At 38.6% G+C, this 12,265-nt stretch overlaps 1 protein-coding gene across 1 annotated transcript in view; it reads right to left on the bottom strand.

Annotated features, from left to right (window-relative positions):
* LOC137498203 (prolyl 4-hydroxylase subunit alpha-1-like) overlaps window positions 1-12,265 on the bottom strand; it is a 698,966-nt gene that overhangs the window by 592,975 nt on the left and 93,726 nt on the right. Inside the window, exon 3 of the mRNA XM_068225776.1 lies at window positions 5,159-5,274. Coding sequence (XP_068081877.1) covers window positions 5,159-5,274 — 116 coding nt within the window. The remainder of the gene's footprint in view (window positions 1-5,158; window positions 5,275-12,265) is intronic.

Below are 12,265 nucleotides of genomic sequence, written 5' to 3'. Positions count from 1 at the left end.
TCCCGCAGTTATAAACAGATGTACCCGTCTAAAATGTGACTGGCATTAGGCATACTGGCCTGCTATTTTGATGGAAACTCATCAACTTGGTGTGACTGGCAGGAAGCTGGCTGGCAGTTGGAAAAGGGGCCTATCATTATAATGATAACTGCACAACTCAATTTTGACTGGTTGTAGGGAAGTTTATTGCCATTATAATAAAAACTCCTCAATTTGTAATATGTCTGGAAGTAGGAAAGGGGGCTGCCATTGTAACGGAAACTCCCCAATCGATTGTGACCGCGCAGTAGGCAATGGGGCCTGCAATTATAATGTAAACTTCCCAACTCGATTGTGAATGGCAGTAGGCAAGTGAGCCTGTCGTTATCATCACAAATCCGTAACAAGCACTTTACACTGGAAACAACGTATAGGGACCTCTCCATATTGTTTCTCGGATAACGCTAAGAAACATACTATTTTAAAACAATCTTATTTACTGCATGTACAGTATTTACGTCAATATTCGTATACAATGCAGAATACCGTAGCGAAGCACGGGCACATTTGCTAGTGTGAAATAAAATTACCTCAGGTGCACCGCTGTGCACAAGCAGACATTCGGACTCTGGAGAGTCAGCAGCGTTACACAAAGACGAGTCGGAGCGTCTTGAAACCTCAAACAAAATCAAATGTAAATACCCAAATTTCATAGCCACCTTCAATGATAATCCTCTTCTTAAAAATGGAAAGTTAAAACACCTTACGGACACTCTGAGAAATCGTCGAATTATCATAACGGCACTTCAGGAGACCGGATATATAGATGAAACAACTTTGACTATGAAGGGTGCAGGGTATACTAGGGAAAAGTTGGTCAAAGTGTCATGAAAAAATGCCACACCTAGGAACTGGCTTCATAATAAACAAGAATGTCCTGGATTCCATAGTCCAGTTTGAGTTCCAATCTGAAAGACTATCAACTTTGGTTTTCAAATCTACCAATAGAATATACACTATTGTGAATGCCCATGCCCCCATAAATGAGGACAACAGAAAGAACAAGAAGAAAGTGGAACTCTTTTGGGATCAGTTGGACGATGTGGAAAAAATGGCATTTAATGTTCCAACAAATACCAATCTTGACTCACAGCCGCCAACCTTCGAGGAACTAGAAAAGATCATTTCGAGCCTTAAAAACCAACAAAGCATCAGGAGAAAACCAGATCACAGCCGAACTTTGGAAGAATGCCAACAAGGAAGCAATAGAATCCCTACAAAGAGTTTTTGAAGAAATCTGGGTCAAAGAAAGAATTCCAGAAGAATGGAAGATGGCCCTCATCCCCCCGGATCTCAAGAAGGGGGATAAAATGAACCCCAGCAACTATAGAGGCATATCACGTTTGGATATTACATATAAGATATTCTCAAAGGCCTTACTTAATAGGACAGAACTGAGACAATAAATTACGATACCCTCATTGTTGGACTTGTATATTTGTGTGTGGGGACTTTTATCTGCAATTCTCGGCCATTGTTTGCATTGCCGTTAAATTATGTGCCTGAAACTGTGGCGATTTAAAATGTATCTTCTTACCATTGTTACGTCGGTTGCTTCGAAATTCTGATTGGCTCAATAAGCAAACTTTGACTTGAGTGTGCGCAGTGTCCATGTTCAACTGAGCGACCCGCGGCTTGACTGGACTGAACGCCAATCTGTTCCCGGCAGATCGCCAAGATGGACGCGTTTGGAGAAGTTGTGTACAAAATGCGATTGAAAGTTGTTGGAGTGGAGTTTGATAAACCAGGCTAATAGCCTCGTTAATTAAGGCATTGCCTTAATTATAGCGCAATAATGTTGTGTGTTTCATATTTACAGTTTTTTTTAATATTAGTGTGACCGAACTATCTGAAGGAGGGTTCTTCATTACAAAATGGTCTAGAACGTAAGCTATTGGATTACAGTATATTAAATTGGACACCCAAAAATGTAAGTACAAGTATCTACTTAATTGTTTCGAAACTGTTCTGCTGCCGGATTATTTGGAGAAGAACGTGTGTATCAAGCTATCTGCGACAACTATTATATTAGAAGAAATGTTTTGGCAACACTGTTAATATTACTTCGTCTCTACTCCGCTACTGTAATTGAAATTAGGCCTATTGTTTATGGACCTGGCGACCACCGTTTATTCATTAAATTAAGCTGGACTTTCTTCTTTATCGGACATTTTAATGATATAAATTGTATCTGCTAAATATTAAAATGTAACTTAACGTGATTTTGGTAATGTTCTAAATCCAAATTATTCTTATGGAGTAATTCTGGAACATGGTATATGCGCGGGTGAGAGACCTATTATTCCATTACTTTAATTTAACTGAGATTATCGTTGTGCTGCCTTTTTCTGTTTCTTAAAGTTATTATTATTATTAATTTTGTTGGTGGATTACCTTTTACATTTCTTGGTTCATATTTGTGGCATCCGATGGACTGTTGACAACGTTTTGAAAGACGTTATGTACTAGTATTGTTTTCGTAATGGCTCATTGTTTAATTACTTAAAGGGATGGTTTATTTCCGGTCTTATTCGGCCATTACCGTTTTCCAAGGCCTCCTAAAATTAAAATTGTGTAACCGGCATTTAAATACTTTATTAATATTTTGGTTGGAAGAAATGTTAAATTTAAAAGACTATATATAATTATTGTAACATTCTGGTTATAATAAACTGGAATTTGTTCCCTATTTCTTGATGATACTTTGCCCTCCTCAGATTATTCGCGTCCGTTTTTCTTTCCTTCTTCTTTCATTATTGCGTGCCATGTTTTTATCTTATCTCCGGTACGCTAATTTTGTGTGGGCTTTGCCTATTGTCTCTTTAGTCGGATGTTGGCTTCGGTTTTTGGGAAGCTGTATGCTTCGTGTGTACCATTGTTTTGTGGTCTGTGAAATTTTAAGTGTTTCCCTTCGTAATTTGTAGTTTATTTGAGACATATTTTTATTCGGGTTCGTGCGATTTTCTCTTGTGTCCTTTCAATTATTTACGTGTGGAATATTTTTTTGCGTCTGCTATCGTTGCCTTAAATATTGTGTGTGTTTCCGTGTTTCGGGGTGATTGAAATCCTTGTGTACTGGTTCCGGAAGCAAATTCCAGTTTATTGTGATTAATTGTAGTATACTTACTCACCAAGAAAAGCTGGCCAGTTATGTAATTAATATTTAATGCACGGATCCGTTTTAACATTTGTCATTCATTTATTCTAAGGCAAACTGTAGCTTGTAATCTGAGTGTGTTTTCACGATTTTATTTATCCTAAAAATAGACATTTGTCTCCTAATTTAATGAGTTGAATTATTACAATTTTTATCTTTCTTCTGTTTACTTATTTATTACTACATAAAAATTATTTTACGTTGTTATCCGAGTGCGCACTCATAGTAATTTTTGCTTTAAAAATTTATTTTTACCTATAATTGAAAGACATTATTTACAAATTTATTATTTGTTCTACAGTTTTCATTCCTAAATTCTGTTTAAATTTTTCCTAATTTTAAGAAAAGTTCAAGTTATTTTAACATTAATCTTGCTTTCATTTAGCAATCTTGACTTGGCAACCCCTCAAGTAGTTAGCTCGACCCAGTCCTTTCCCTTATGTTCTGTGCCCTCCACGCTGGTTTTGTTAATACTGCTCCTGCTCGATGGTAAGTATTTTGCTTCTTGTGCACATTTGGTTATATTTATGGGGTTTTATTATCATTCCTGTTTTTATCTTTGTCGGGTTGCAGAACCACAGTTAGATCATCAGTTGGGTGAATATCAAGCGGGATTCAGAAAGGGGAGATCCTGTACGGAATAAACCCTGAACTTAAAAATCTCATAGCATACCAGAAATCTAGGGCAAAAACATAACATCACCTTTATTGACTTCCAAAATGCGTATGACAGACTAGACCGGGAAAGTCTCCTTTCTGTACTCAAACAATTCGGTCTAGACAACAAAACAAGAAACCTCATCAGGGAAACTCCCACAAATACATTCTCCAAAGTCAAATTAATGAGAGAATTGTTGGCTCCTTCTGAGATCAAAACTGGTGTCCGACAGAGTGAGGGATTGTCCCCCATACTGTTCAATTTTTCCTTCGAGAAGGTAGTCAGAGAATGGGATAAGACAACTAGTTGTGGAATTCGACTGGGATCGGTAAACAAGGGTATCAAAATCAAATGTTTAGCTTTCACAGACGACATGGCCTTACTAGCTGAGACGTGGGAGGAAGCCAAGTAGCAGTCCTTCGAAGTGCTGAAGCAGGCAGAGAAGATAGGTCTCAAAATCGCCTTTGGAAAGACCAAAATAATAACCAACATTATGAATCCTCCAAAATATTTGAAAGAGGGGGAACAAAAAGTAGAGTTCGTCACAAACTTCAAATACCTTGGTGAATGGATCACTTGGAACGGTCTTGTGAAGAAAGCAATGGAATCTCGACGAACCGAAATAGAAACAGCCTTCCAGCTTACGAAAGACACCTATAACAAAAAATTCCTCTAGTGGTATTCCAAGATCAGACATCATAATACAGTAGTCAAGCCTGAAGCCCTTTATGCAGCAGAAATTCTATATATAACTACGCATGGTCTAAGGGAAAAGTTGGAGATAAAGGAAAGGAAAATAGTACGAAAAATTCTAGGCCCCAAATTCCATAATAACGAACTTTCGCACATCAGCAATAAAACACTGTATAGTAAATCAGAAAGCATTTCCGACACAATATGGAAAAGGAGAATTGACTTCTAATGCCACATCCTAAGAATGGAACCGGAAAGGATAACTAAACGAATCTTCGACTATTTCCGTAATAAGGAAACCAAGCCGAACTGGTTTAAGGAAACTGAGAAGGACCTACGAGAATTCCAAATTACAGAAGAGATGTTTGTAGATGGATCTGCGAGAAAATAACCAAAAAGGAATAAAGAGTTTTCAGGACAGGGTGAAGCCCAAACGACTATACAGAATTTCTGAAGAAGGGAGGAAGGCAAGATCTGAAAGTTGGTCAAAGTGTCATGAAAAACATGCCACGCCTAGGAACTGGCTTCGTAATAAACAAGAATGTCCTGGATTCCATAGTCCAATTTGAGTCCCAATCTGAAAAACTATCAATTTTGGTGTTCAAATCTACCAATAGAATATACACTATTGTGAATGCCCATGAACACATAAATGAGGACAACGGAATGCACAAATAGAAAGTGGAACTCTTTTGGGATCAGTTGGTCGATGTCATCCAAGGGGTACCTGAAAAACAATACATCATACTAATGGGCGATTTCAACGCCCAGATAGGGAAGGAGAGAAAGTATCGACATGTAGTCGGGAAATACCCAGCGCATAACAGGACCAATCAAAATGGTGTCAGACTTATTGAGTTGTGCCAAGCCCAGGGTATGATACTGAAATCCACAGCTTTTAAAAAGCTTCCTAGAAAACAAAAAAACATGGATCTCACCAAGCCTAACTTGGGTGACTTTCAACTGGACCATGTGGCTATTAGACGGAAGTTCAATAGGGAAATACAAAATGTCAAATACCTTAGGGGAACTAATATAGACTCGGACCATTACATATCGAAGATGAAAATCAAAATCATCCCCAGAAGTAGAGACAAGGTCCTTAAACACACAAGCAAACGATATGACCCGGAGAAAATTTTAAATTCAAAAGAATACCATCTTGCGACAAAGGATATACACAAACAAAATTGGGATCAAATAAAACAGAACTTATTGTCAAAGGCCGGAAAATTTGCCCCTATAACAAAAGTTAAAAAACATGCTTGGTGGTCGGAAGAATGTGACGATCTATTGAAAACAAGGAAGGAAGCATGGCACAAATGGCACTAGCAACGAACGAAAAGCAATAGAAAATATTTCTTGAATATCAGAAAGATGGTCAATAAAAATTCAAAACAATTAAAAAGGCTTACGAAAACCAGATGCTTATTCAAATAGATGACGACTTTACCAAAAACAAGACAAGAAGTCTCTACAAAATCTTTAAACAGAGAACAACGAAGTACAAGCCACTGACTCTACAGTTACGGGACAAGAATGGAAATATAGCACATAACAACACTGATAACCGCAAGATACTAACCGACTACTTTGAAAATCTCCTCAACTGTGAAAAGCCAGTAGAAAAATGACATTTAATGTCCCAAAAAATGCCAGTCCTCACTCACAGCCGCCAACCTTCGAGGAACTAGAAAAGATCATTTCGAGCCTTAAAAACAACAAAGCATCAGGAGAAAACCAGATCACAGCCGAACTTTGGAAGAATGCCAACAAGGAAGCAATAGAATCCCTACAAAACGTTTTTGAAGAAATCTGGGTCAAAGAAAGAATTCCAGAAGAATGGAAGATGGCCCTCCTCCCCCTGATCCTCAAGAAGGGGGATAAAATGAACCCCAGCAACTATAGAGGCATATCACGTTTGGATATTACATATAAGATATACTCAAAGGCCTTACTTAATAGGACAGAACCACAGCTAGATCATCAGTTGGGTGAATATCAAGCGGGATTCAGAAAACGAATCCTGTCCGGAATAAATCCTGAACCTTAAAAATCTCATAGCATACCAAAAATCTAGGGCAAAAACATAACATCACCTTTATTGACTTCCAAAAGGCGTATGACTCACTAGACCGGGAAAGTCTCCTTTCTGTACTCAAAGAATTCGGTCCAGACAACAAAACAAGAAACCTCATCAGGGAAACTCCCACAAATACATTCTCCAAAGTCAAATTCATGAGAGAATTGTCGGCTCCTTCTGAGATCAAAACTGGTGTGCGACAGGGTGACGGACTGTCCCCCATACTGTCCAATTGTGCCTTGGAGAAGGTAGTCAGAGAATGGGATAAGACAACTAGTGGTGGAATTCGATTGGGATCGGTAAACAAGTGTATCAAAATCATTTGTTTTGCTTTCGCAGACGACATGGCCTTACTAGCTGAGACGTGGGAGGAAGCCAATTAGCAGTCCTTCGAACTGCTGAAGCAAGCAGAGAAGATAGGTCTCAAAATCGCCTTTGGAAAGACCAAAATAATAACCAACATTAAGAATCCTCCAAAATATTTGAAACAGGGGGAACAAAAGGTAGAGATCGTCACAAATTTCAAATACCTTGGTGAATGGATCACTTGGAATGGTCGCGTGAACAAAGCAATGGAATGTCGACGAACCGAAATAGAAAAAGCCTTCCAGCTTACGAAAGACACATATAACCAAAAAATTCCTCTCCTGGAATTCCATGATCAGACATCATAATACAGTAGTCAAGACTGAAGCCCTTTATGCTGCAGAAAATCTATATATAACTACGCATGGTCTAAGGGAAAAGTTGGAGATAAAGGAAAGGAAAATACTACGAAAAATTCTAGGCCTCAAATTCCATAATAACGAACTTTTGCACATCAGCAATGAAACCCTGTATAGGAAAACAGAAAGGATTTCCGACACAATAAGGAAAAGGAGAATTGACTTCTAATGCCACATCCTAAGAATTTATCCGGAAAGGATAACTAAAAGAATCTTCGACTATTTCCGTAATAAGGAAACCAAGCCGAACTGGTTTAAGGAAACTGAGAAGGACCTACGAGAATTCCAAATTACAGAAGAGATGCTTGTAGATGGATCAGCAAAGAAAATAACCAAAAAGAAATAAAGAGTTTTCAGGACAGGGTAAAGCCCAAACGACTATACAGAATTTCTGAAGAAGAGAGGAAGGCAAGATCTGAAAGTTGGTCAAAGTGTCATGAAAAACATGCCAAACCTAGGAACTGGCTTCATAATAAACAAGCATGTCCTGAATTCCATAGTCCAGTTTGAGTCCCAATCTGAAAAACTATCAATTTTGGTGTTCAAATCTACCAATAGAATATACACTATTGTGAATGCCCATGCCCCCATAAATGGGGACAACGGAAAGCACAAAGAGAAAGTGGAACTCTTTTGGGATCAGTTGGACGATGTCATCCAAAGGGTACCTGGAAAACACTACAATATACTAATGGGGTATGTCAACGCCCAGATAGGGAAGGAGAGAAAGTATCGACATGTAGTCGGGAAATACACAGCGCATAACAGGACCAATCAAAATGGTGTCAGACTTATTGAGTTTTGCCAAGCCCACGGTATGATACTGGAAATCCGCAGCTTATAAAAAGCTTCCTAAAAAACAAAAAACGTGGATCTCACTAACTCCTAACTTGGGTGCTTTTGAACCGGACCATGTAGCTATCAGACGGAAGTTCAATAGGGAAATACAAAATGTCAAAGACCTTAGGGGAGCTAATTTAGACTCGGACCATTACATATCGAAGATAAAGATCAAAATCATCCCCAGAAGGAGAGACAAGGTCCTTAAACACACAAGCAAACGATATGACCCGGAGAAAATTTTAAATTCAAAAGAATACCATCTTGCGAAAAAGGATATACACAAACAAAATTGGGATCAAATAAAATAGAACTTATTATCAAAAGCCGAAAAATTTGCCCCCATAACAAAAGTTAAAAAACATGTTTGGTGGTCGGAAGTTTATGACGATCTATTAAAAAGGGGAAGGAAGCATGGCACAAATGGCACTCGCAACGAGCGGAAAGCAATAGAAAAGATTTCATGAATATCAGAAGGATGGTGAATAAAAATTCAAAACAATTAAAAAGGCTTACGAAAACCAGATGCTTATTCAAATAGATGACGACTTTACCAAAAACAAGAGAAGAGGTTTCTACAAAATCTTTAAACAGAGAACAACGAAGTACAAGCCACTGACTCTACAGTTACGGGACAAGAATGGAAATATAGCACATAACAACACTGATAACTGCAGGATACTAACCGAATACTTTGAAAATCTCCTCAACTGTGAAAAGCCAGTAGAAAAATGACATTTAATGTCCCAAAAAATGCCAATCCTGACTCACAGGCGCCAACCTCCGAGGAACTAGAAAAGATCATTTCGAGCCTTAAAAACAACAAAGCATCAGGAGAAAACCAGATCACAGCCGAACTTTGGAAGAATGCCAACAAGGAATCAATAGAATCCCTGCAACTTTTTTTGAAGAAATCTGGGTAAAAGAAAGAATTCCAGAAGAATGGAAGATTACCCTCATCCCACCGATCCGCAAGATGGGGGATAAAATGAACCCCAGCAACTATAGAGGCATATCACATTCGGATATTACATATAAGATATTCTCAAAGGCCTTACTTAATAGGAGAGAACCACAGTTAGATCATCAGTTGGGTGAATATCAAGCGGTATTCCGAAAGGGGAGATCCTATCCGGAATAAATCCTGAACCTTAAAAATCTCATAGCATACCAGAAATCTAGGGCAAAATCATAACATCACCTTTATTGATATCCAAAATGCGTATGACTCACTAGACCGGGAACGTCTCCTTTCTGTACTCAAAGAATTTGGTCTAGACAAGAAAACAAGAAACCTCATCAGCGAAACACCCACAAATACATTCTCCAAAGTCAAATTCATGAGAGAATTGTCGGCTCCTTCAGAGATCAAAACTGGTGTCCGACAGGGTGACGGACTGTCCCCCATACTGTTCAATTTTTCCTTGGAGAAGGTAGTCAGAGAATGGGATAAGACAACTAGTGGTGGAATTCGACTGGGATCGGTAAACAAGGGTATCAAAATCAAATGTTTAGCTTTCACAGACGACATGGCCTTACTAGCTGAGACGTGGGAGGAAGCCAAGGAGCAGTCCTTCGAACTGCTGAAGCAAGCAGAGAAGATAGGTCTCAAAATCGCCTTTGGAAAGACCAAAATAATAACCAACATTAAGAATCCTCCAAAATATTTGAAAGAGGGGGAACAAAAAGTAGAGTTCGTCACAAATTTCAAATACCTTGGTGAATGGATCACTTGGAACGGTCTTCTGAAGAAAGCAATGGAATCTCGACGAACCGAAGTAGAAACAGCCTCCAGCTTACGAAATACAACTATAACAAAACATTCCTCTCGTGGAATTCCAAGATCAGACATCATAATACAGTATTCAAGCCTGTAGCCCTTTATGCTGCAGAAAATCTATGTATAACTACGCATGGTCTAAGGGAAAAGTTGGAGATAAAGGAAAGGAAAATAGTACGAAAAATTCTAGGCCCCAAATTCCATAATAACGAACTTTCGCACATCAGCAATGAAACCCTGTATAGGAAATCAGAAAGGATTTCCGACACAATATGGAAAAGGAGAATTGACTTCTAATGCCACATATTAGGAATGGATCCGGAAAGGATAACTAAAAGAATCTTCGACTATTTCCGTAATAAGGAAACCAAGCCGAACTGGTTTAAGGAAACTGAGAAGGACCTACGAGAATTCCAAATTACAGAAGAGATGCTTGTAGGTGGATCAGCAAGGAAAATAACCAGAAAGAAATAAAGAGTTTTCAGGACAGGGTGAAGCCCAAACGACTATACAGAATTTCTGAAGAAGAGAGGAAGGCAAGTTCTGAAAGTTGGTCAAAGTGTCATGAAAAACATGCCACACCTAGTAACTGGCTTCATAATAAACAAGAATGTCGTGGATTACATAGTGCAGTTTGAGTCCCAATCTGAAAAACTATCAATTTTGGTGTTCAAATCTACCAATAGAATATACACTATTGTGAATTCCCATGCCCCCATAAATGGGGACAACGGAAAGCACAAAGAGAAAGTGGAACTCTTTTGGGATCATTTGGACGATGTCATCCAAAAGGGTACCTGGAAAACACTACATCATACTAATGGGGTATATCAACGCCCAGATAGGGAAGGAGAGAAAGTATCGACATGTAGTCGGGAAATACCCAGCGCATAACAGGACCAATCAAAATGGTGTCAGACTTATTGAGTTGTGCCAAGCCCACGGTATGATACTGAAATCCACAGCTTTTAAAAAGCTTCCTAGAAAACAAAAAAACATGGATCTCACCAAGCCTAACTTGGGTGACTTTCAACTGGACCATGTGGCTATTAGACGGAAGTTCAATAGGGAAATACAAAATGTCAAATACCTTAGGGGAGCTAATATAGACTCGGACCATTACATATCGAAGATAAAAATCAAAATCATCCCCAGAAGTAGAGACAAGGTCCTTAAACACACAAGCAAACGATATGACCCGGAGAAAATTTTAATTTCTAAAGAATACCATCTTGCGACAAAGGATATACACAAACAAAACTGGGATCAAATAAAACATAACTTATTATCAAAAGCCGAAAAATTTGCCCCTACAACAAAAGTTTAAAAACATGCTTGGTGGTCGGAAGAATATGACGATCAATTGAAAAAAAGGAAGGAATCATGGCACATATGGCACTCGCAACGAACGGAAAGCAATAGAAAAATTTTGTTGAATATCAGAAAGATGGTGAAAAAAATTCAAAATTATTAAAAAGGCTTACGAAAACCAGATGCTTATTCAAATAGATGACGACTTTACCAAAACAAGACAAGAAGTTTGAACAAAATCTTTAAACAGAGAACAACGAAGTACAAGCCACTAGCTCTTCAGTTGCGGGACAAGAATGGTAATATAGCATTTAACAACACTGATAACTGCAGGGTACTAAGCGACTACATTGAAAATTTCCTCAACTGCGAAAAGCCAGTAGAAAAGTGACATTTAATGTCCCAACAAATACCAATCCTGACTCACAGCCGTCTACCTTCGAGAAACTAGAAAAGATCATTTCGAGCCTTGAAAACAACAAAGTATCAGGAGAAATCCAGATCACAGCCGAACTTTGGAAGAATGCCAACAAGGAAGCAATAGAATCCCTACAAAACGTTTTTGAAGAACTCTGGGTCAAAGAAAGAATTCCAGAAGAATGGAAGATGGCCCTCCTCCCCCCGATCCTCAAGAAGGGGGATAAAATGAACCCCAGCAACTATAGAGGCATATCACGTTTGGATATTACATATAAGATATTACCAAAGGCCTTACTTAATAGGACAGAACCACAGTTCGATCATCAGTTGGGTGAATATCAAGCGGGATTCAGAAAACGGATCCTGTCCGGAATAAATCCTGAACCTTAAAAATCTCATAGCATACCAAAAATCTAGGGCAAAAACATAACATCACCTTTATTGACTTCCAAAAGGCGTATGACTCACTAGACCGGGAAAGTCTCCTTTCTGTACTCAAAGAATTCGGTCCAGACAACAAAACAAGAAACCTCATCAGGGAAACTCCCACAAATACATT

This window comes from Anabrus simplex, chromosome 1 (assembly GCF_040414725.1).
Source record: "Anabrus simplex isolate iqAnaSimp1 chromosome 1, ASM4041472v1, whole genome shotgun sequence".
NCBI lineage: Eukaryota > Metazoa > Arthropoda > Insecta > Orthoptera > Tettigoniidae > Anabrus > Anabrus simplex.
This window is presented reverse-complemented; position numbering and strand designations above follow the sequence as displayed.